General features: G+C 36.3%; 2 protein-coding genes and 1 long non-coding RNA gene across 5 annotated transcripts in view; 1 reads left to right on the top strand and 2 right to left on the bottom strand.

Annotated features, from left to right (window-relative positions):
• LOC149476073 (uncharacterized) overlaps nucleotides 1–24,969 on the bottom strand; it is a 359,309-nt gene that overhangs the window by 147,405 nt on the left and 186,935 nt on the right. The gene's annotated exons all lie outside the window — the stretch shown is intronic.
• The window catches only part of LOC149476080 (E3 ubiquitin-protein ligase COP1-like), a 143,251-nt gene that overhangs the window by 95,890 nt on the left and 22,392 nt on the right, over nucleotides 1–24,969 (bottom strand). The gene's annotated exons all lie outside the window — the stretch shown is intronic.
• On the top strand, nucleotides 346–9,215 carry LOC149476086 (uncharacterized). 3 transcript variants are annotated; one of them, XR_016317912.1, is made up of 8 exons: nucleotides 346–715; nucleotides 1,793–1,879; nucleotides 2,174–2,944; nucleotides 3,811–3,950; nucleotides 4,386–4,499; nucleotides 5,500–5,604; nucleotides 6,008–9,018; nucleotides 9,057–9,215. XR_016317912.1 is itself a non-coding variant. In XM_089712628.1 (8 exons), exons 1-8 carry the CDS (start codon nucleotides 501–503, stop codon nucleotides 8,026–8,028), a joined length of 3,402 nt encoding a protein of 1,133 aa, XP_089568754.1. In that variant the 5' UTR covers nucleotides 346–500; the 3' UTR covers nucleotides 8,029–9,215. The 3 variants fall into 3 exon arrangements, 2 of the variants coding, with proteins under 2 accessions (XP_089568754.1, XP_089568753.1); XM_089712628.1 differs by having other exon boundaries at nucleotides 2,174–2,864; nucleotides 2,916–2,944; nucleotides 6,008–9,215; XM_089712627.1 differs by having other exon boundaries at nucleotides 6,008–9,215.

A 24,969-nucleotide genomic window follows, 5' to 3' on the forward strand; every position in this document is an offset into this window, starting at 1 on the left:
TAATATACCTTATAGTTATACCCTCCCTGTTTTAAGCCCTTCCTTTCCCTTATTTAATTTTAAAACAACTCAGACTTCTCAAAATTCCCGTGTACTGTTCATTGAGTAATTAATGTAAAAATTCAAATTTGAAAACAAGTAAATGCATTAATTAATAGAAAACAATGTATTATAAATGCAAAATGCAACAAGAGGTGGTGCTAATTTATTAAGGCAATTAAATAAGCTTGGGAAATTTCTCAAAAATCCTATTTCGTATTTCTTTAAGTTTTGTATCGCGCGGGCTATGTCTTATTTAATCTGTAGAATAATATTTGTCAGCTGTCAAAGTCATAATGACAATGATATACGCATTTTACATGTACGCGTCAACTAATCCCGTATCAAAACAAGATTTTCGAATTAAAATTTAACTCAAAAAGCCCATAATTTCAGCATCATGTAGATAAAACTTAAAATACTTTAATTGTAACGATATTCTATAACGATTGTTACGTGAAATGTCAAAGGCAAAGTTTTTTATTTATGGCGGCGGCAGATGGCGGGAATTGGACGATACCGGCCGCGTCTCTGGCTGGGCTGGCGCTCGTTTTGTTTACTTGAAACGCGGTAAATTGTGCGTGGCTAATCGTAAAGCAGTGGTACGAGGGCTCAATCGGTTAGCTGCTGGAAAGCATAGTTCGGTCAAAGTTGGTTTACCGTTGCCTCAAATTAGGTGAGTTTTTTTCAATAAGATTTTGTGTGTTCCGTATAAGTACTAATATCAGTGTGGAATACTTACTTTAGTTTATTGAAATATTCCTTCTTCCTCATATAATTGTGTAAGAAAGTTATAGTAATTTATAACAGCATTTCTCTTTTACAATGCATAAATGCCGATTTAGCATATGAAAATCAAGGCAATGTTCAAACAATTTGCTTTCGTAGCAAAACATACGAAGTTACTAGGAAATATGAAGCCGTTTTTTCAACACTTTGCTACTTTGAAACAAAGCGAGCAATATTCTCCTTATATTCTTTCTTTACATGCTTATACTTTTACCTGTAAGTTTTCCTTCCTTAACTCTATTTTGACCCACTTTTAATGGAATCTTTGTGCACTTATCAAGGATCGGTGCCAATACAATTAATTTAGAAATTTGTCTTATAAGCAAGTTTATAACTATTTCTGACTGGCCGGTTGGCTTGGTTGGTAGTGACCCTGCCTTCAAAGCCAGAGGTTGCGGGTTTGATTCCCACCCGGGGCAAATATTTGTGTGATGATGTTTGCTCTGTGTCTGGGTGTTAATTATCTATATAAGTATTTATTTAAAATTATATAACTAATATGTATGTTTATCAGCCATCTGGTTTCCATAACACAAGCAAAAGCTTAGTACGGGATCAGAGTTGTATGACATTAATGTATGAGAGTGTTTGATGTAAAATTTTTTGATATTTTGCCTTTTATTTTTAAAAAGTTATTATTGTCATTTTACTGATTAGGTAAAGGGCTTTCGAAATCAGTTTAAAGTTTCTTGATATCTTCAATAGTTACGGAATAATCGCCTGTGCACACTTTAAGATTGCACCCTGTATATTATAGCCTTATAGCCTTCCTCGATAAACGGGCTATCTAACACTGAAATAATTTAACAAATCGGATCAGTAGTTCCTAAGATTAGTGCGTTCAAACAAACAAACTATTCAGCTTTATATTCCGTATTCTGTAAACAATTTAACTATTGGATTAAATGTATTTTCTTTCTTTCTTTCTATTGATTCAATTATCGATAATCTTGTTATATTTCAGAAATGAAGACCTCAAAACAACAAAGGATGAGGACTCCAAGAAGATATCAGAGGCTTGCCACTGTTGTATGCATAAGAGTGCAAAATGGTATGATAAAGTTCTAAATAAAAATGTGTGAGTCTACTAGTGTACACACATAAGAAGTGAAACTCCTTTATGACCATATTTTTCAAAAAATAATTTACTATAATATACAACTTTACAGAAATACGTCGAATCACGCGTGGTAGGGATAAGAAAAAGATGGCGCGTAACGGAAAAATGTCACGCGTAACGAAAAAATTTTACACAAAATTTTTTTCCAACCCCGATAAAGAAGTTTCACTTTATCATGCACAGTAAAGTGTACAGTAAAAAAAAATAAAAAAAATTCATTTTCAGCTGCGAAATTGACACAAACTTCAACAAACTGCTCAAACCGATGACACACTCTATAGCAGTACAATGCAATCCAACGATCGAGATCGCTACACAAGCCCCTTCACAGAACATACACATAGATAAACCACAAGAAATTATTATTAATAGTCCAACAACATCCAAAGGGTTAAGTCAAAATACACAAAGAAAGCAGAATGTCTGCAAAGAATTATTAATAGACGAAACGGATATAGAATTGTTCCGTAACTTTGTTCTAAACGATCCACATAATATCTTCAACGTTGATATCTTGTTATATGACGAAAATGACGATTACAAACGGCAAGTGTTCTACAAAATCAACCCGTTAGTCAATGTGGAGCGCGATAGACGAATACAACGTATTGTGGACGCGAACAGCAAAATAAAGAAGAAACATTTTGAGCAAGTACTCGGCTTACGGTCTGTTAACGAACCCGTTAAGCATATACATAGCAAGAGAAGACGAACTGAGAATAAAGAAAATATGAATAAACAGGAGGATAATGTAAATGACAAGATAGTTGTCAATGATAGTGAAAAAGATAGTGCTAGTGTTGGGAAAGTGAAGGAAGTGTTGAATAGTGTTAAAGATAGTGAGGGTAGTTCGAAAGTGAAAGAAGTGTTGAATAGTGTAAATAAAGATAGTGAGGGTAGTTCGAAAGTGAAAGAAGTGTTGAATAGTGTTAATAAAGATAGTGAGGGTAGTTCGAAAGTGAGGAAGAAAGTTGTTAAGAAATTGAGTGGCAAGAGGTAAGCATATAATAATACTTCATTATATTTATTACGATTTTAAATACATCTCCGAAATAAGATGGCCACCTCTTTGGTACAGTGGTTGACGCGAGAGCGCAGAACTGAGGGGTCCTGGGTTCGATTCCCGGTGGTGACGAAGGAAAAAAAGTCTCGATCTGGCAGGACACATAAGGCTGATCACTTACTTGTCCCTAAAGAAAATCGATCAGTGAAACAGATGTATGCATAATGCATCTGCCCCTAACCCCACTAGGGACTTCACTCACATATCAACATTTGCCTTATAAGCTAGTTATTCAAACAATTATCCTTTTGTATGTGTTGATACAAGCGTTGATTAAACCAAGGATATCCAATTTTGTTTTTGTATAATCATCTCAGTGCCTACGATACAGCCGTACACGAGCAGCTCGAGCAGTTAACGGCTGAACGACGTACCCGGACTGCTCGAGCGATCGGTCGTTGACTGCTCGAGCTGTCGCTACCAATCGCGCAGTTGACGGCTTGAAGCAGTCGCGACTGCTCGAGCAGTCCGTGTATGGCAGTGAATGAATATCTATAGTTCAGTTGCGGCTTCAAGCCGTCGGTCTCAACTGCTTGAGTCGCCCTAACCCATATCTATCACTAGCTGCTCCCCGCGGTTTCACCCCGTGGCTCCGCTTCTGTTGGTCGTAGCGTGATGATATATAGCCTATAACCTTCCTCGATAAATGAGCTTTCTAACACCAAAAGAATTTTTTTAAATCGGACCAGTAGTTCCCGAGATTAGCGCGTTCAAACAAACAAACTCTTCAGCTTTATAATATTAGTATAGATTATGTATACAAACGTAATGGTTTTAAATAAATATATTTTTTAAATAGTCCAAGAATTCGCGAATATTCAAGGCTCGAAGACGACGCCATAGTCACGTGGATAGTAAAGAACGAGAAAGCGAACTTGGTGAACGGGAACAGGATCTGGCAGATCATGCAGCCTGTACATCATCAGAATACTGGGCATTGTGAGTTGATGAGCGTTATTTATATGTGTGTCTTTAACTGAAAGACTGACCGGTTGGCTTGGTTGGTAGTGACCCTGCCTTCCAAGCCACTGGTTGTGGGTTCGATTCCCACCCGGGGCAAATATTTGTGTGATGGCTGAGTTGGTCAGGCATCCGCTCCGGAATGGCGCGAAAGGATGCGGGTTCGAGTCCCGCTGAGTGATCGAATTTTTTCTATTCTTTAAAAATTTATATTTATAAAGCATTTGAATACCATTAAACCAAAAATATCAAATTCAACATTTAACATATTATGAATATATATATTTGATTTATTACAAAATAGTTTTAAACTCAGAGAACTACAATAATTAATATCCCATTTATAATTTCACTACTACTTCTATAAAACTGTAAATAATGCATATAATAAACATTTTTTATACATAATTCCAGTCAGATCGTGGCATTCCCTTCGCAATCGATACCTTCGATACATTCTACCGTCCCTGGGCTCGATGGCCATTCCACCGGCTATAGTGTCCAGTCTACGAGCTGCGGCTTCTGCTGGTGAGTTGGCTTTTTTATAGTAAGTATTTTATAGGTATTATTTTGTTAAAAAGCATTTTTCTTGTAGTAATGATTTTTTGAAGTGAAAACTTCTTTAGCGGCGTTGAGCACTTTTTCTGTAATGGGTATAAAATCTTAAACTCGCGTCAGGACACGTGGCCTGATCGGAATAGCGTAAGACGGATACCATTCCAAAATATCAAACATGCTCAACGTTAATAATCAAGTTTTCACTTCTGCCGGCACTCCCGGAGTGCAACCCGTCTTTTTTACTGATTTATTCCTGTAAAAATATTGTAAGGGGAGTTAACAAACATTATTAAATCTACTATACATAAAAATAAGTCGGGTTTTAATAACTGCAGAACGCACGAACCGATTTCCATGGTTTTGCATTCGTTGGAAAGGTCTCGGGCTCCGTGAGGTTTATAGCAAAGAAAAGGTGTCTCTGGTGTCGAAACGGAGTTCGCCCGGTTTGCTAGTTATGCATAAAAAAGCCTGTGGTATGATTATGGTAATGATTAGGGGAGTGATAGGGTAAACGTGAAATTAAAAAAAAAGACGGGTTGCACTGGGGGAGTGCTGGCAGAAGTGAAAACTTGATTATTAACGTTGAGCATGTTTGATATTTTGGAATGGTATCCGTCTTACGCTTTTTCGATCAGGTCACGTGTCCTGACGCGAGTTTAAGATTTTATACCCATTACAGAAAAAGTGTTCAACGCCGCTAAAGAAGTTTTCACTTCAAAAAATTGAATTTGTTTTACCTACATCTTCTGTAGGTATACTTTAACAATTTTAAGGAATGAAAAAAAATATCGACTCCCACATCATTTATGGTTAACTTCGTTGAATAATTGTCGAAAAATTTTGATATATTTTAATTTTTTTGCTAAAAATGAAACTTGTCCTTTATTGTAGAAGAATATATTATTTTCCTTTTCTGCAAAAATTTTAAATTGTTCATTTTAAATATAAATTCAATATAATTCACTTACAGGGGAAATAAAAGGGCGTAAAGATTCACGAAATAATTCAATTTTCAAAACGTCTCGAGTTCTCAGCGCTTGGACCGCGAAGCCGAAGGAAAAGCCACAAAGTGAGGGTAGGTTGAGAAAATTAAATAGGTTTTTAACAGGATTTTTTTGACATGAAACTTCTTTAGGCGTGTTGAAAGTAAAATTCAAGGCGATACCGTCACGTTACATGGCGACTAGGTATCTTCGAATCTTGGCAAAGAAGTTTCGCTTCTGAGGCGTGTGCTCGACACGCTCTTTTTTATTAATGAATTATAGATTTTATGAAGGCACGGGTTGTAAGATGAAATTTGACTTATGAACTACAAGTTTGAGTTTAACATATGAAATTATTCTTTCCCAGATCAGTCTTAGTTAATGCTATGCGAAATCAATTATATGTTTTGGTACAGTAATATTGTTTTGCATACTCAAAAAAAGAAGTTAATAGTTGATTGAGTGCTCATTACAAAAATCTATTATTTTTTTCAGAAGAACCTTCAACACCAAGACCTCTTCGATCGAACACGATTATTTCCCCGCCCGGGAACAAACTGCCGACCTACTCGGAAATAACTAGACGATTCGCGATGCGCCATCGCTCCACACCTAATTCGACTGAATCAGACAAACAGACAAAAACTACAAATCATGACGGCAAAATTAACGCAAAATTAAATCATCATAATCAACAAGAAAAGACCGATAAAATTGACCTACAGGGAGACAAAACTGACCGACGTACGGATAAAAGTGACCGACATTCCGAAAAAATTGGCGGACAGACTGAAAAAAATTACAGACGAACTGACAAGGTTGACCGGCAGTCCGACAAAACTGACCGGCAGTCCGACATTACTGACCGACAGTCCGACCTAACTGACCGACACACCGAAAAAAGAAAGAATAAACAAAGAACTACAATCGACGATTACGATTCTGAAAGTGATGTGTTCAAAAAGAGCCGTCAGGTAGTTAGGCATAGTCGACACGCTAGAGACATAAGACGTAGTAGTAGACGCCTTAGTAAGTCTAGCAGTGATGAAGAATTAGCTAAATCTAATTCTAGACCAGAAAATAAGGAAGACAGACCAAGTCGTAATATAACTAATGAACATAAAAAAGATAAAACTCTAAATAGAGATAGATCTAATGAAGATTCTAATTATAAAAAAGATAAAGATAGATCTAATCGTAAAAAAAGGTCTAATGAAAGCAAAAAAGATAAGATAGAGACCAATATTATGATTAAAGATAGTGAAGCAGATAGTGTCAGAAATTCACTTCGAAAGCAAATTATACATAACCTTTTTACAGATAATAATATTAAAAAATACATTGAAAATCAATCTACTAGCTCTACTTCACAAATTAAAGAAACTAAAAAAGATAAGAATTCTCGTAAACACAAAGACAAAGATCAAAATACTAATTTACAAGATGAAAACATTGTCAATAAAGCAAGTGAGAGTGTTTGGAAGAAATTACGGCGCTCAGTGAACGGACAGTTTTTGAAGCTGAGTAAAATTGACAAAAAGGCGCTCAATGAAAATGAAAGTGGTGACAACGAACAGGAAATTAGTGAAAACACAAAAGTTAAACGTCAAAAACGCGATTCGCGTAAGATAAGAGATAGTTCATCTGAAAATGAAAGATCGGTAACACGTAGTCAATCGACTAGAGTTGATGAGAAACGTAAAACTGATATATCCAAAGATAGACCTACTGCTAGTCGAAAATCGAGCAGACATAGTGCTCCAGCTAAAAACCCAGAAAAACCAGTACAAGATACCTCGCAAGTTAGATCTGAGAAACATAAAGAAAAATCAAATAGTTCCAAAAGAGAAAGTAGTACAAAAGAGAATCAAAAAAACAACAAACAAAAATTTAAAATTAAAACTAAGAACCAACCAAGTATAAGACCGACACGGTTTCAGAACGATGATAAAGAAAAACTAAATGAAAATAGGGCCAGAGAATCTTCAGATGATGAAAGTAATGACCGACAAACTGACCGGCAAATTGACCGACAAGCAAAGAGAGCACAAACGAAACGAAGTATAAGCATAAGTAGTTCTGATACTGACCGACACACTAAAAATATAGGCAGAGAAACGCAAAGTTCTATCAGCGAAGAAATACCAAAAATCAAAGAAAACCACGTTAATAAAAGTAGAAAAGCAAGAAAACATAGCACCGACACTGACCGACAAAGTGACCGACAAGCTAAGAAACCGCGTATAGAATACGAAATACAAATAAGTGACGAAAGCAGTGATTTTATAAAAGACCCAGTTCTACAAAAGATGAAAAGTCCGGAAAGTTCGAGCACATTAATGACACATAAGAGTCGAAGTTTTAATAGACTCAAGTTTGAAGAGGACTCTTCTAGTTCTGTAGAGAGTGTCATTTTGAATAGACCGACTGACCGACAGACGAGATCGAAGGTAGCCGACAAAACTGACCGACAAAAACGGACTAGGCGCTTGTATAATCCAAACGCGCCTATATGAAAAATTCTATTTAAGAGACGGCATAATATTTCTATATGAATATTTGTTGAAGTGAAACTTCTTTAAGCGCGTTGAGAGTAAAGGTCGTTTCAAGGTCGCGTCATGGCAATACCGTCACGAAACGGAGAAAGGCCTTGCCAAAGAAGTTTCACTTCTGACACGTGTGTTCACACGCTCTTTTTTATTTAATTTTTATGTTTTGTGTGGTGTGGCAAGTCCACTGTATAAATTTATTTATGTTTTAAGAATTATATTTTGTTTCGCAATGGGGGGAGTATTTTTTGTGTGATGCTCGAACGAACTGAATTATTTTGCTATATAGAAGAGCTAAAAATAATATTATCCGTATAAATACCTATATAATTTGTATAGTTTTCTATATTATGTCGAAAACTTTTATCAAAATGAATTCAGCACATTTCACTTATTTCACCAACAAACAGCAATATTAAGTCTTAATAAATTTTCATAATAAGGTTCTTTACATATTCTTCTCTTTTTCCTACTTATTTTTCAGCAAATATATTTTGTTTTTATTGTGTTTTTAATATTTTTCAAGATGTCTGTTTCTTCAAGGCATCTTTAAAAATTAATCGCAAAATATGTCGGTAAGCGCATAACTCGAGAACGGCTGAACCGAATTCGTTTATTATTTTTTTATAATATTCCATGAAGTACAAGGATGGTTCTTATGGGGATTAAAACGTAAACATGTACGAGCGAAGCCGGGGCGGACCGCTAGTATATATGAAATATGCGTAAAATGTCATATTAGTGACAATTTGTTGTCAATGTATTATATTGTAATTTCTTCATTATTCCGAGCAGTGGTGGTGTGAATGTTTAGAAAAAAGGAAAAATAAATATTATTTATTGATTTTTAGTTTCGAATTTTTGATCTAAGCCTGTCCTACCTCCGAGCTTCAAGTAAACTACTTCCACTAGAAAAAAAACCTTTTTTCATTTAAATAAATACTTTTTTGTTATTTTGTCGACTTAGACACACATATCGTATAGATATTTTTTAGGATTAGAATAGCCGTTTCTGTTCTTTTGTGTTTTCCTTCAAGTCGCTAATGCGCATGGCAAATTTGTTCTTGTGTAAGACAAAGGTTTTTGTAAAAATAGTATTGTATATAAATTGAAAGTATTTTTATGAAATTATGTTGAATAAATCTTTTTCTTAATTTGTTGTTTTATTTGTGAATTGTGATACCTTTTTAATTGACTTGTAAAATATGGACACCTATACATACTACCGCCTCCTCGGTACAGTGGTTATCGCGTGAGCGTAGAACCGAGGGGTCCTGGGTTCGATTCCCGGTGGAGATGGAAAAATATGTCTGTCTGGCAGGATACAGAAGACTGGTCCCTTAAATAAATCGATCAGTGAAACAGATGTAGGTACGTACAATGCATCTGCCCCTTTCCCCACTAGGGGACATGGGACTACTTTTATATACATATAACTAGCCGCTCCGCGCGGTTTCACCCCCGTGGCTCCTCTCCTGTTGCTCGTAGCGTGATGATATATAGCCTTCCTCGATAAATGAGCTATCTAACACTGAAAGAATTTTTCAAATCGGACCAGTAGTTCCCGAGATTAGCGCGTTCAAACAAACAAACAAACTCTTCAGCTTTACAATATTAGTATAGATTTTATGGATTCTAGAAATTACTTACATACACTAAACATAGATTAGAATGAGAGTATAATATACAATAATTTACCTTGATGAACTCCATACTTAATGAAAACATTCGCTCTAATAAGAATCTACTTGTAATCTTAGGCCAGTAGAAATCGACACTAAAAAACCCTAAATTCGCAAAGCACGATGTAGTTCTGAATTTTTGGTACGTTGTTTGGATCAGTTAGGGTGATGTAAATCCCAATTTGCAACTTCGAAAAAGTTGTGCTCGCTGCGCACCACGTGATAAACTGCGAAAATTTTGGGCTTTTTTCACTTTTTGCTCTAAAAGTCATAAACTATGCGTTTCCGACAAGTATCATTCAGTACATAAATTAAGGTTATTAAATTTACAACAATTTAAGCCTAATTAAAGCTCTCTAAACCTTATAACGACTAAACTGTGGCCATTCGAAGATGGTTCATTTTTCCCGAAATATTGAAATTTTTAGTTTTGCTCACGTTTGAAGCAAAATATTGGCAAAAACCGCTCGTTCTATGAGAAAGTCGTATAATAAAGTTGTAGTGCATTTAATTTTCTTTCATTAGAGCATAGAACAAAGTCTGTGAGACAAATAGTTCACTCACAATATCTGAAAAACAAAAAGAAGGTAGAAATAGATTTTTAATGAATTGAAACTGAGGGCATATAAAATCATAAAAAGGATAATACTTTTTCATTTGCAGGATAGGTAATTAACAAAATTACAAAGCTAATTAAATTTGCAACAATTTAAGCCTAACCGCAGCTCTCTAAACCTTATAACAACTAAGCTGTGGCCTTTCAAAGATAGTCAGTTTTTCCCGAAAATTTCAAATTTTTAGTTTTGCTCCCGTTTGAACCAAAATATTGGCAAAAACCGCTCGTTCTATGAGAAAGTCGTATAATTTAATTCGCTTTGTAATTTTGTTAATTACCTATCCTGCAAATGAAAAAGTATTATCCTTTTTATGATTTTATATGCCCTCAGTTTCAATTCTTTAAAAATCTATTTCTACCTTCTTTTTGTTTTTCAGATATTGTGAGTGAACTATTTGTCTCACAGACTTTGTTCTATGCTCTAATGAAAGAAAATTAAATGCACTACAACTTTATTATACGACCTTCTCATAGAACGAGCGGTTTTTGCCAATATTTTGCCTCAAACGGGAGCAAAACTAAAAATTTCAATATTTCGGGAAAAATGAACCATCTTCGAATGGCCACAGTTTAGTCGCTATAAGATTAAGAGAGCTGTAATTTGGCTTAAATTGTTGCAAATTTAATAACCTTAATTTATGTACTGAATGATACTTGTCGGAAACGCATAGTTTATGACTTTTAGAGCAAAAAGTGAAAAAAGTCCAATATTTTCGCAGTTTATCACGTGGTGCGCAGCGAGCACAACTTTTTCGAAGTTGCAAATTGGGATTTACATCACCCTAACTGATCCAAACAACATACCAAAAATTCAGAACTACATCGTGCTTTGCGAATTTAATGTTAATTTCCACTGGCCTATAGATAAAATGAATTGAACTGAAAAATCAGACAAATAACTTTTAAAAATACACAGTTGTACCATGTTGTACATTGAGTTACTACGTACTAGAGAGGGCATCACTACTACACTCTTTCTAACACGAGTTAGAGTCAATCGTCTCAAACCAATATTTATTTGTCACATTGATTGGTTTTAATTGATAAGTTTATTCATATTTTTTTAATAAGATAAACAATATCATCACATGGATGTTGAGTATTTCTTATGGGTCCTTCTTTAATTTCGTATAATATGTATATGTGTAGGTATATATATGAATGTATATATGTATATACATATATGTATGTATGTAATAAGTTATTATATTATGTATATAAGTTATTATGTATTTATTTGTATATATTTATTATTTACGTAATAATTATTTATAGATTTTGTTCAATTTTAAGCAAATTGTACCCAATTGTAATTGCACCTTCACCATAAAATTATGTTATCCTTATGGTTTTGCGGGTTGTCTGGCTGAAATCGCTTACAGCGATGAGACCGCCCTCTGTACATGTTTTAACTTTTATCGCTCTTCTGTTGTAATCCTGTATGTGTGTGCAATAAAGAATTTTTCATTCATTCATTCATTCATTCAATATTTATTATATTACATTGATTGGTTTTAATTTATAAGTAACTAGTGGTCCGCCCCGGCTTCACCCGTGGTACATATTTCGCAATAAAAGGTAGCCTATGTTCTTTCTCAGGGTCTAAAGATTGTCTGTGCCAAATTTCATCAAAATCGGTCCAGTAGTTTATGCGTGAAAACCATACATACATACAAACCTTTCCTCTTTATAATATTAGTATAGATAATAAGAGGCAGAATATCTACAAAGTGTTTGACTCACTCCCCCCCCCCCCTCGCCGCCGCGCTTGTCGCACAGATTTTGTTCGTGGCACAAATTTTGAAAAGTGCTGGTAAAACTAATACCTCCATCCTCGTGTACAGCAACTTAAAACGGCCTGTTTAGAACAATTAATAGAATACAAATATGTATTTATGACTGGCCTTCCGCCCGCGGCTTTCTCACGTGGTCAAAGAAGAACAGTAATTTTCAAACATATCACATTTTTTAATATAGCGCCATCTATCGGAATTTATAAATGTCAGAGTGATTCAATATCATCATAATGAATCTTCCCATATGAATGAAATGTTTTACTGCGTTGTTTTTTTAATAGCTGCGTTGCGATAATGAAAACAAACAAATTTTTAAACAATCACACTTTATTATTGAGGATAATGGTAATTTGAATTTTATACAGTGATGCGTCTACTCTGTTGCTTCCGCTTACATTAAAAAAATACAGCTTGTAAGTTACTTGAGATATCTGAATTAATTTTAAATTAAGGGAAACAAATAATTCATAATATTAAACACAAATCTATGCTTACTAACTTTGTTTGAACATGCTAATCGCAGGAACTCCTGGATCCATTTCAAAAACTCACTATTGGCACAGACTAATAATAATATACTACGTATACAACTATCTTCTTATATATAAAAATGAATCGCAAAATGTGTTGGTAAGCGCATAACTCGAGAACGGCTGAACCGATTTCGATAATTCTTTTTTTATTATATTCCTTGAAGTACGAGGATGGTTCTTATGTAGAGAAAACGTAAACATGTACCACGGGCGAAGCCGGGGCGGACCGCTAGTTGGATATAAAAAAAATGTATTAGGTATTTCAGAGAGCCTATTAAGTATTACAGCGCTAAGGAACATAATATTATGGAAGATGAAAATGCATGGAGGGTTGTCGCGCTATGTAAAATTTAATTGTTATCTATACATGATTCTAAAAGAGCAACTATGGAGTTTCTTGACGATTCAAAAGTGCTATTATAAGAAAGCTAATTAAATAATTGAATGTGTGAGTTTGAGTTTTCCTATGTAATTTATCTCTGATTGACAAATAAAATATATAAAAATGAATCGCAAAATGTGTTGGTAAGCGCATAACTCGAGAACTGCTGAACCGATTTCGATAATTCTTTTTTTATTATATTCCTTGAAGTAAGAGGATGGTTTTTATGTAGAGAAAACGTAAATATGTACCACGAGTGAAGCCGGGGCGGACCGCTAGTAAAAAAATAAAAATTTACAGCGAGCGAAATCAGGCTGGATCACTAGTAAATAATATAATAAGTAGGATACCTATTTCACCGGGACATAAATACTAGACTTAAGTAGGTACGTAAGTTCTAAATAAAACAAGTATTGTACTTATTCAATAATTTATTTGGGAACACAGTGGGATCACATAAGATTTCAATTTATTATTTACATATCTCTCTCTCTAATATCTAAGTATTTATTTTCTATCTAACAACTAAATCTACTTCTATAAGATATTCCGACGATAACCTAAACGACGTATTTCCTTATCTTTAGAAGTCCTAGAATTTTTTTTTAATCTACGGACTAAAATCACCCCTTTTTAAAACTATTATTAATTTAAGTACTTAGAAAAAAAAACTGACGTGAGATATTGAATTGTTAAAAATTTACGATTATCTGTAATCACATAATTGGCGCTAAAAACCCGCCATTTTTTTGTTATTTATATTTTATTAAGAAAAATCACAACCGGGGTACTTGGAAGAGAGATTGTATTCATTCTTGTACTATAGATACCTACTGTAACAATGAAAAATATTTAATAATTATTTTGATATACACAATGTAAGTATAAATGTTGACAGCATAATTGTTGAAATAAAAATTGCATTGAAAAACATGACATTTTTTTTCTTATACCTATACTCAAGAGGCGATTTATTTACATAAAGGTACTTAACTTAAAAAGCTTAAATAGTAGTTTTTTGCCAAAAGCTTTTTTGGCACAAAATGTTTTTCAGTCGGAATATCAGCGTATGGACATATTACAAGACTACTAAAAGCTTTCATAAAATAATCTATTATTTAAAAAGGGTTTGACGCATTTAGTGCACTTCTCAACTTGTAGGTACACCATGCTCAAATGGTGAACATAGCAACTGGTGCACTTCGCAAATGGAACACTTTTTAAGATTATTGGAAAAATTGTCTAAAAATGAAAGAATATTTGGTTTTGCGCAAGTAATTTTCTTATAAATACAATCAACCTTTTATGTAGGTTTTTTACTCAAACAATTTTCAATAATTAAAATATAAAAAATCACACGAAAGTTATACCTAAATAAAATCAGCGTTTAGTTATAGTTATTAACTTATTATTATTTTGTTATTAAATATCATGTTTCTCCAATACATAATAATAATTATACTAGTGTAACACACACAATCTTCTTAACACATACACTGAAAAAATGGCAAAATACATTGAGCTCGCTACTGAAATTAAACGACAATGGCAAGTACACACTGTTAACATCATCCCCATTGTAATATCTACAACCGGTGTCACCCCAAAGTCACTCATTTCAAATCTGAAAATACTCCAAATGCCGTTATCTACACTTTCACTTATACAAAAAGCAGTCATTCTTAACACCTGTCGTCTCACAAGAAAATTTCTTAACAATACACCCACATCTACTTAAGTATCATGTAAACCAATGCACTTGGCTCAGGCCCGTGTATTGGTTTTAATTTGACCCTCGAAAGAGGAGAAAAAATAAATATAAAGAGAAAAATAATAATTATACTAGTATTTAAGCGTTTATCACTACATAGTATAAAACAAAGTCGCTTTCTCTGTCCCTATGTATGCTTAAATCTTTAAAACTACGCAACGGATTTGGATGCGATTTTTTTTAATAGAACGAGTGATTCAAGAGGAAGGTTTTAGTATATAATTTATTAGGTTTTAGACAAAGCGGGCGAAGCCGCGGGCGGTAAGCTAGTTTAATTATAATACAGGGTGTCCCAAGAAGTATGGATATACTGAAGCCAGGAGGTAGAGGACCTAGAGGGCTATCCGAATCACCCCCATGTATGTTATACGACTTTTCGTAGTTTCGGAGTTATGACTTTTTTCAATTTTTCACCTATCGCCGAGTACGATGAGATTTTTACTCATGGTGACGTCGATTTTTACTCATGGGGGGCAATTGTTGCTCGCGTCCGCAGGCTTAGACCTTCATTACCCTGTACGTGCCTCCCGGGTGGTGCTAAAGAGCAACAACGCCGTATCTCGGGCGGCGGAAATCTCTGACCCGAACAAACTGAGCTTGGCATAACACAAACGCTATCTTAGGCTACCACAAACCTGAAAAGTACCATTTTCGAAAGAGTGGATTCACCAACACGCACTAGCCAGCGTGGTGTCTTAAGGCTTTATTACCTTCATGGAAGCACAATACAAAAGAAGGCCCTCAGTCCCCAGCAGCCCTGTCAGGCCTGGCTACGACAGCGGTCAGAAAACCTACAGGGCAGAGGGTGCTAAGAATCCCTGGGTAAGATCCGGCTGTCAACAGACGATCTATATAGCTACTTACAACGTACGCACCTTGCGTACAAAAGACAGGTTCATTGACCTTGAGACGACTATCTTGGATAAAATCAAATGGCACATTCTAGGATTATGTGAAACAAGAATGAAAGGGGAGGAACTGACAAAGTTACCATCAGGACACATAATGTTCTATAAAGGACAGGACAACACATCCGAAGGAGGAGTTGGTCTTCTCGTACATAAAAAGTTTGCAGATAGGCTGAAAACTGTCGTTGGAATTTCCCAAAGAGTTCTGTATGCTACCTTTAATATAAACAACCGGTTAACGATGAAAGTGGTTCAGGTATATGCTCCTACTAGCGCAAGCAGTGAAGATGAATTAAATAACTTCTATGCCGATGTTGAGCGAGCCCTTAACGAAAATCCATGCTTTTATACCACTGTAATTGGTGATTTTAATGCGAAAATTGGCCAAAGTTTCCCTGGTACTAATGAAGAATATATAGGAACACACGGGTTAGGCACAAGAAATGAGAGAGGCCAGATTCTTGTCAACTTTTTAGCAAAACACAATCTCTATGCTATGAACACCTTCTACCAAAAGAAAGACCAACGCAAGTGGACATGGAGAAGCCCAAATGGTTCAACAAAAAACCAAATAGACTACATACTGAGCAATAAGAAACATGTTGTTAGTGACGTTAGTGTTTTAAATTGTATAAACATCGGAAGCGACCATAGGATAGTACGTGCAACGTTCAAAATAAACGCCAAAACAGAACGAATGAGGTTAATTCGGAAACATCACGCCAAACTGGATTATGCAGCTATTGAAGTTAAGAAAGATCATTACGAGCAACGCATCAATGAGCTTCTGACCACAAGCCAAATACCTGCTACTGTGGATGCTGTAGATGAACGACTGACGCAGAGCATAAGGAAGGCAGCCGAGGAATTTGGCAAGACAACACGTCAAAATAAAACTATTTTGTCGGATCGAACAAAAGATCTGCTCGAAACGAGACGTGCTCTTCATAGCAAACCGGAAACAAGTAATGTAGTGCTTTCTGATATTAATAAGCAAGCAAAGCAAGCGGTAAGGCGTGATGTAAGGCAACATCGGTACAAAACTATTGTCAATACTATTGAAAAGTATAGAGGCCCAAAGGTTTTTCGGAAGAAATTGGTAGAGGGTAATAAACAAATACACAGAATCAAAGATGCTAACGGAAGAGAAACAAATGACCTCGATGAAATTATGCATGTGGTAGAACAATTTTACGAAAAACTGTACACCTCCAGAATAGTGGAGCCACTGAAGCTTCAATGCCCACGCGCTAAACTGATACGTCACTTTACAGAAGATCTACCAGACATAAGCTTGTATGAGATTAAATCGGCGCTTAAAAGTATGAAAAATGAAAAGGCTCCAGGTGAAGATGGTGTACCTGTGGAACTTTTAAAGTTAGGAGGCAAAACGGCTTTGCTAGAGCTTCAAAGGCTTTTCAATCAGGTTTTAATGGAAGGTATTACACCGAAACCTTGGAAAAACGCATTGGTTACGCTTATATATAAGAAAGGGGAAAAAACCCAACTCAATAATTATAGGCCAATATCCATATTGCTCCATACCTACAAGCTATTTACTAAAGTTCTGACGAACCGTCTAGCCAACAAACTTGATACTGCACAGCCAATAGAACAGGCAGGTTTCCGTCGTGGTTTCTCCACTATCGACCACATATTTGTAGTGCGGCAGTTGATTGAAAAGTGTGTGGAGTACAATCAGGATCTATGTGTTGCTTTCGTAGATTATGAAAAAGCGTTCGACACTGTAGAACACTGGGCTGTGTTTCATTCACTGCAAAGATGCATGGTAGACACAAGATATGTGGAAGTTCTCAAGGAGATTTATAAAGGTGCAACCCTCCAAGTAAAGCTGCACGAAGTATCTCGCCGAATACCAGTTGGTCGTGGTGTAAGACAAGGCGATACAATTTCTCCCAAGCTATTTACAGCTGCTCTAGAAGACGTTTTTAAACTATTGGAGTGGTCTGAAAAAGGCGTTAGCATCAACGGGTCAATGTTGTCACATTTGAGATTTGCTGACGACCTCGTGCTCTTTGCTAAAACCCCGGACGATATAAAAGTTATGCTCGAAGAACTACATGATGCCTCACTAGCTATTGGATTAAGAATGAACATGCTCAAAACTAAATTTATGAGTAACAGCAAAAACATTACACCTGCGATCACAATATATGGTCAGAACATCGACAGAGTAGAAGAGTATGTTTATTTAGGTCAAATGGTTACGCTGGATAGGAATGCACAAACGAGGGAAGTAGACCGCCGCATTCAACTTGGCTGGGCAGCGTTTGGCAAACTATCAGATGTATTCAAAGACAAGCAAATACCAACCTTCCTGAAGAGGCGAACGTTTGAGCAATGTATTCTTCCAGTAATGACGTACGCCTCTGAAACCTGGACACTAACCAAACACCTAGTGAATAAACTCCAAGTAGCGCAAAGGTCGATGGAACGCGCTATTCTCGGGATTTCATTGATAGACAGAGTTCCAAATACGACAATAAGAAAGAAAACTGGAGTTATAGACATAGCACTCAAAGTGTCTCGGCAGAAATGGAGGTGGGCGGGACATATCTGCAGATTAAGTGACAACAGGTGGACCAACAAAATCCTAGAATGGCGTCCTTGGACCGGACAAAGAAAAGTTGGCCGTCAGCCTACTAGATGGGTTGACGACATAGTGAAGATCTTGGGAAGGAAGTGGATGCGAGTGGCGACGAACCGAAAGAAATGGCGTGCACATGAAGAGGCCTATACCCAACTGTGGGTTACACCGGGCTGAAAAAGAAGAAAGAAGACGTCAATTATTGAGCTTGATTTTTTTTGTGTGCTAAGCTAAAAGATAGTTCAATTCAGTATGGCAAAATTTACCATCTTTAGATCTTTGAATGGAATAAAAAAAATGCCAAGAAAGATAAAATTACCCAGTATGTGGCATTCATTAATTAGTTGAGAAGTGCACCAAATGCGTCAAGCCCCTATGGTTCGTCAACTACGACAAATTCTCTAGTAATAGTCATAAAAAAAACATTGGACGGGATAAATTGTAAAAAAAAACAAACAAAATAAAAAAATCGTTTCTATTTACACATTTACATAACTTATACAATAGAACCTTAACCCTTAAAGTCACTTCGTATATAATACTATTGTAGAGCCATTTTAATAGGCAACATTTGACAGTTCAACAAAATTCAACAACGTAACCTAGTAACCACGACATAGAATAACATGATATTTCGTTTTGTTAGAACTGCACATTTGTTTAACTTTTTTCAATTACGATCACATATTTATAATAATAATGACCGATAGAAGTAATTTTAGGACTTGATTTTACTGATAAACCATTCTAAACATAATGAACAATTTCTGATTTAAAGAACTGACGTCGCTACAATTTTGTGTCAATAAACCTTTTTTCTTTTTAAATACCAGAGACGTTACTCTAAAAATCGAAATCTGACATCTAGAATCGAATGCATTGATTACTTGGGAATAAAAATTATCATAAATTATTGACATGTGTTTCAAGTTCGATTGACAAATGTTTCAAGTCCGTATCGATTAATTCACTTTAATCGATGTTTTTAAGCAGGTTACCACCCTATGAAGATAAAATTGATAGACGTCAAATGTTGCCTATTAAATTGGCTCTACTATATACATCATACTTTCAAAAATTCTACTAGATTTATTTATGGTTGTAGAATCCGTTTTTTGAGCAATTTGATATTTTTGAACGTTTCTTCAACTGTCAATAACTAAAAACTGTGGCTTTCAATGTCAATTTCGAATAATTGGTGAAAAATAACCGACAAGATGCGTCCGCCAGTTTCTTCCAAGGTAAGATTTAAAAATTAAAAATGTTTTGAACGCTATTTATGGGTGTTTGTTGAAAAGTATGGCTTGCCAAAGTGTTATTCTAAAGGTTTATTGCATAAATAAAGGGCTGTGCACGGTATTATGCATTTTTTTTAACGTTTTCTTTCTATGTATAGCATACTATACATCGCTACCATAGCACTGATCTAACATTTTTTTGTTATGTATAGAATAATATACACTGCTACTGAAGAGACGACAATGTATTTTATATTTATATGTAAATTTATACGTAAAATCAAAAATTATACGCACTGTATTTTATTTATTTTACATCGGTTTTATTGTTTATTGTTGTGGTTTGCATGACTGCTATTTTTGCTTTGTTTTAGACTGCTTCCAATGAAAGGACCAAACGAATTTTAGCGTTAGTCCCCGCAAGAGATGCTGGGTCAGATGCTAGCGATGGATCCAGTAGTGACGACGAATGTAAAACTCCGCAAAGCTCACCTGCGCCTTCAGTAGATGCTTCATTTGAGAGGCTCAACATTTGTGAAAGTTCTGATCACACAGACTTTACCGATAACAAAATTGACCGAGAGATAGAATCTTCCGTTTTAGTTCAAGATCAATTTCAAGCTCCTCTTACGCCGGTCCTTGATGAAGACGTGTTTCCAAGTCCCTCCCAATGTAATTATGAAGCTTGGGAATTCCCCCGAATACGGGCTTGGGAACCATACGACAGAATAGATTGAAAGATGCTACTGGCAAATTAAGTACTTACAGATAAGACCCTGAAAAAAAAAAGGAAGAGGAGCATTCAGCCAAGTAGATTGCAACAAAAACAAACTCAGTATAGTAAAGTGGTTCTTACGTACACATTATAAAAAATTAAAAGGTTCAGTAAAGAGTCTAAAACTCGAGTAGATGTCACCTGTCCACAAGTAGTAAAGCACTACAACCGCAATATGGGTGGAGTCAACTTAGCGGATATGTTGATAGCACTCTATCGCACTGGCATCAAATCCCACCGTTGGTATATGAACATCTTTTCCCAACTTTTAGATATATGCATAAATAACGGGTGGTTATTGCGTCGTAGACACGACAAAATGGGGAATGTCATGATGAAGAAAGACCATTTGAAAGAATTTAGGTATGAAGTTTTTATGGGACTGTTGAAGAGAGATAGAGAAGTTGCTGTAAGAAATGTAGAATCTGTATCGCAGAAAAATAAAATAAAGAAACTGGTAGCCGAGAGGCCTAGTGACCAAGTACGATATGACAAATTTGATCACTGGCCACAGCTGACCGGTTATCAGCGGTGTAAATACTGTAAAATTGGTCAAGCCAGTACTATGTGCACAAAATGCAAAGTACATTTGTGCTATGTTAAAAATAGAAACTGTTTTTTGGCTTATCATACGAAACAATAAAAAGCACAATGTCTAGTATACTATACATTGTCGAAAAATAGTCAGTTTGTACTAGGAGTAGCATTGTATGGTATTCTATACATATGATTTTTCCAAAAATACAATATTGTAATTTTTTTTATTGTCATAACTATGTCTTTTTTATAAGTAATAAACAAATTAAACTCATATTTTTTGGTTTTATTCACATCATATACCTTGCGACTTTAAGGGTTAATAATAATAATTGTAAATACACAATCTGTTTAAGAGCTACAATTACAATGTTTTAGCACAAAATGCTACCAAATTTGAAATTTCGTGGTAGAATTTGGTAGAAATAATGCCACAGAATTTTAAATTTCATGGTAGAATTTGGTAGAACTTACAGTAAGAACCATTTTCTGGAAATATAGTAAATATATACAAGAAATAATATTTTATGGACTTCCACTAGCATTAATATTTTATTTAAAACATTAATGCTACAGAATTTAAAATTTTATGGTAGAATTTGGTAGAAATGAACTTACAAGAACTTACGGTAAAATAATTTTCTGGAAATATAGTAAATTTATACAAGAAATAATATTTTATGGACTTCCGGTTAATATTTTATTTAAAAAAAATTAACATTTTTACATCCTCTAGTAATCTAATTCTTATATATACGTAAAGCGCGGTATTTTTTAGGATTCTGTAGTATTTATATACAAAATTGTAATATAGTTGTGACAAGGCTATTTGGGCATCTATACTAATATTATAAAGCTGAAGAGTCTGTTTGAACGCGCAAATCTCGGGAACTACTGGTCCGATCTCCAAAATTCTTTCGGTGTTAGATAGCCCATTTATCGAGGAAGGCTATAGGCTATATTATATACAGGGTTACAGGTTAAGTCGACCTATTCCTTTTAAGAGCGTGTAGTAGGGGTCAAAACAAACTGATTTGATCTTATAATACCATATCCAAAAGTTAGCCGTTGAAGAGTTATTGCAATTTTAATTTTTTTCTTGAAAATGCCACTTTATCTTCGCATTTAGCGTTTAATTTTTTATTTTACTTATTTGGTCTGGGTTTTTTTGAGTTTTTATGTAAAGGTTGAGTTAAACAATAATTCTCAGCAATAAAAATCCATATCGCTGCAAACAATTCAAAGAAATGGCTTTTAAACTAAAAATAATAACATTAAAGTAATTAAGTTAACTCGTTTTAAACAAAAATATTGAAAAAAATCTCTATGAAAATGTGTCTGCAGATGTTTTTAAAAACATGTGCATGTTCTAAGCTATGTAAAAAGGTATGATAACCTCAGGTAGCATTCGTAGATTCCAAGAAATCGGGGATAAACATGGGACAGTGTTAGTAAAGTACAACACCAGAATACATTTTGTCATAATTTATTTTTCTTAAAAACTTTACAGTTCCTGCTCAACATGTCTTCCTCTATTGCGAACACATATTCGAAACCTTTTCCGCAGAAAACTCTTGACTACCCCAGTTGTTAATTGGTTCCTCATCTTATTCGCTGCATCGATAATTTTTTGTCGTAAAATATCAACAGATGGAATCGGGTTCGGCTCATTGACTGACAGACTCTTCATATGCCCCCATACGTAAAAGTCCATGGGGGTTAGGTCTGGACTTCTAGCCGGCCATGGTATGGGCCCACCTCTTCCGATCCATCTGTTTGGATAGTTGATGTCTAACCATTCTCTAACACTTCTTCTGTAATGTGCAGGGCAGCCATCATGTTGGAACCACATGTCTCTTAACAAAGTCAGGGGTATGTCTTCAAGTAGGTCGCTTAAATGTTGGCGCAGAAAGGTCTCATAATTTTCACCATTTAGGTTGTCCGGAAGGAAGTAGGTATGGTCCAATTAATTTATTTGAAATTATCCCCATCCACACATTAAGACTGAATCGTCTTTGTGATTTTTTTGGATTCTTCTTGTTAGGATTGCCACGTGCTTTCGGAGCCCAATAGTGAGCGTTATGGTAGTTTGTGATACCGTCTTGATCAAATTTGGACTCATCTGTCCATAAATTTTTTTTGAAAAACGAGGGGTTTTCCAGATCCGCATTCAACATGAATCTACAAAAATCTAGTCTTCTTAAAGGATCTCCTTCTTCCATCACGTGCACGGGCGTGTAGTGATATGGGTAATATCCTGAAGTGTGCATTGTGAACCATACTTTCCACTGAGACAGACCAAGTTCTCGGGCAACAATGTTTGTTGATGTCGTGGGATCCATTCGAAAAAATCGCTTAATTTCATTTTCCTCTTCGTCTTCCTCATCCCGGACAGATGGCCGACCAACGTCTGTTCGTCGTCTTAGAATCGAACCAGTTTCTCTAAGGCGACGATAGGTCCCTTCGAAGACACTAAGCGTCAGGATAGCGGGTCATGTATTCCGCACGAGCATGTGCAGATACACCTTGACAAAACCCGTAACACATCAAAATGTCTCCAGTAGGTGGAAGCGAGATAGTTGCAGCGTGTAAGTGAGACATCATAATCACGCGGCACAACCCTTTATTGTTCGCATAGGCAGATAATAACTAGACCGCTTTTTGGGGTGTCATGGCTGTATAACACCTAACAGCCAAAGCCAACCTCACCTGCTCGCGGTGCACCCTGCTGATCGACGAACGAGGCTCTGGCGATCAATTTACATAGTGGTAGAGCTACAGTTGCTTATATACTCTGTAAGTAGCACGAATGGGCGGTAGCTCGTCCGGGGTAGAACCACTGTCACGCAGAACACCGGCGTGAAGTTTTTATCTTCTTAAAAACGTTTCGCAAAGGTCAGCGTGATAACCGGGCGCCCATCTCTCCCCCCCCCCCCATAAATAACTATGGCAGCGAAATTAAATAGATATATTATACCCCAGGAGGGTACCAGCACAGATTGTGCAGGAGAATCCCTCCCTGAGCTCTCTGGTTCAGGCTGCCCAGCGTATTCTGGGGTGGGCAAAATTTCGCTCAAATCCTCTTCCCGGGCCAATAAGAAGAATCGCCTTTCCACACCCCTCTCCACACTACAGGTGGATTTCTGTAACGTCAGGGGTCTGCACTCGAACATAAATTCCATTCACTATCACCTGGAATCCACGAAGCCGGCGATGTTCTTCTTAACGGAAACACAAATCTCCTCCCCACTCGATACCTCGTATCTTCACTACCCCGGCTACAGTCTGGAACATAAGTTCCTGCCGCGTGCCGGTGTATGCGCGTACATCCGTCAGGACTTGTGTTTTCGTCGCCTTGGGAACCTTGAAGTCAAGGACCTTTCAATCTTCTGGCTGCGTATAGATTGCGACGACCACCCGCGCATCTATGCGTGCCTTTATAGGTCCCACAGTGGTAACACGGAGACAAACAAACTTGTGGAGCACATCGAATCCGTGACAGATCACATACTCCGTGAGATCCCCTCTGCTGAAGTCGTGATACTGGGCGATTTCAATGCCCACCACACAGATTGGCTGAATTCTCGTACAACCGACCATGCAGGGAGATCTTTTTATGAGCTCGCCATTGCCTATGGTTTGACACAATTGGTGCCCTCACCTACAAGAGTGCCCGATGTGAAGGATCATTTGCCTTCCCTGTTAGACCTTATGCTGACTTCCCACCCTGAAGGCTATCAGGTTAGTGTCGATGCACCCATCGGCTCGTCAGACCATTGCCTAGTGCGGTGTGAAGTGCCAATAACGTTCTATCACCGCCCTTGTGCGAGTTCTCGTCACTTATGGCACTTCAAGTCAGCAGACTGGGATGGGATGCGCACATTCTTTTCTTCGTATCCCTGGGGCAGGGTTTGCTTCTCAGAAAATGATCCTAGCGCTTGTGCAGAATCTGTCACTGATGTCTTGCTGCAGGGCATGGAACTCTTTGTTCCTAGCTCTAAGGTGCCCATCGGTGGCAAATCAAAGCCCTGGTTTGGTGGTTCCTGTAAAGCGGCTGCTCGC

The sequence above is a fragment of the Colias philodice genome, chromosome 29, assembly GCF_061535455.1.
Source record: "Colias philodice isolate Cphi_HAF_F1 chromosome 29, ilColPhil1 Martin Lab GWU primary, whole genome shotgun sequence".
In the NCBI taxonomy this organism is placed as follows: domain Eukaryota; kingdom Metazoa; phylum Arthropoda; class Insecta; order Lepidoptera; family Pieridae; genus Colias; species Colias philodice.

What these genes read in the sequence shown, in the direction of transcription:
- LOC149476086 (XM_089712627.1), top strand. Translation starts at nt 501, where the DNA reads ATGTCAAAGGCAAAGTTTTTTATTTATGGCGGCGGCAGATGGCGGGAA. An exon ending in ACGAGCTGCGGCTTCTGCTG is followed by an intron (nt 4,500 to 5,499) that starts GTGAGTTGGCTT and finishes ATTCACTTACAG; the next exon opens with GGGAAATAAAAGGGCGTAAA. An exon ending in GGAAAAGCCACAAAGTGAGG is followed by an intron (nt 5,605 to 6,007) that starts GTAGGTTGAGAA and finishes TATTTTTTTCAG; the next exon opens with AAGAACCTTCAACACCAAGA.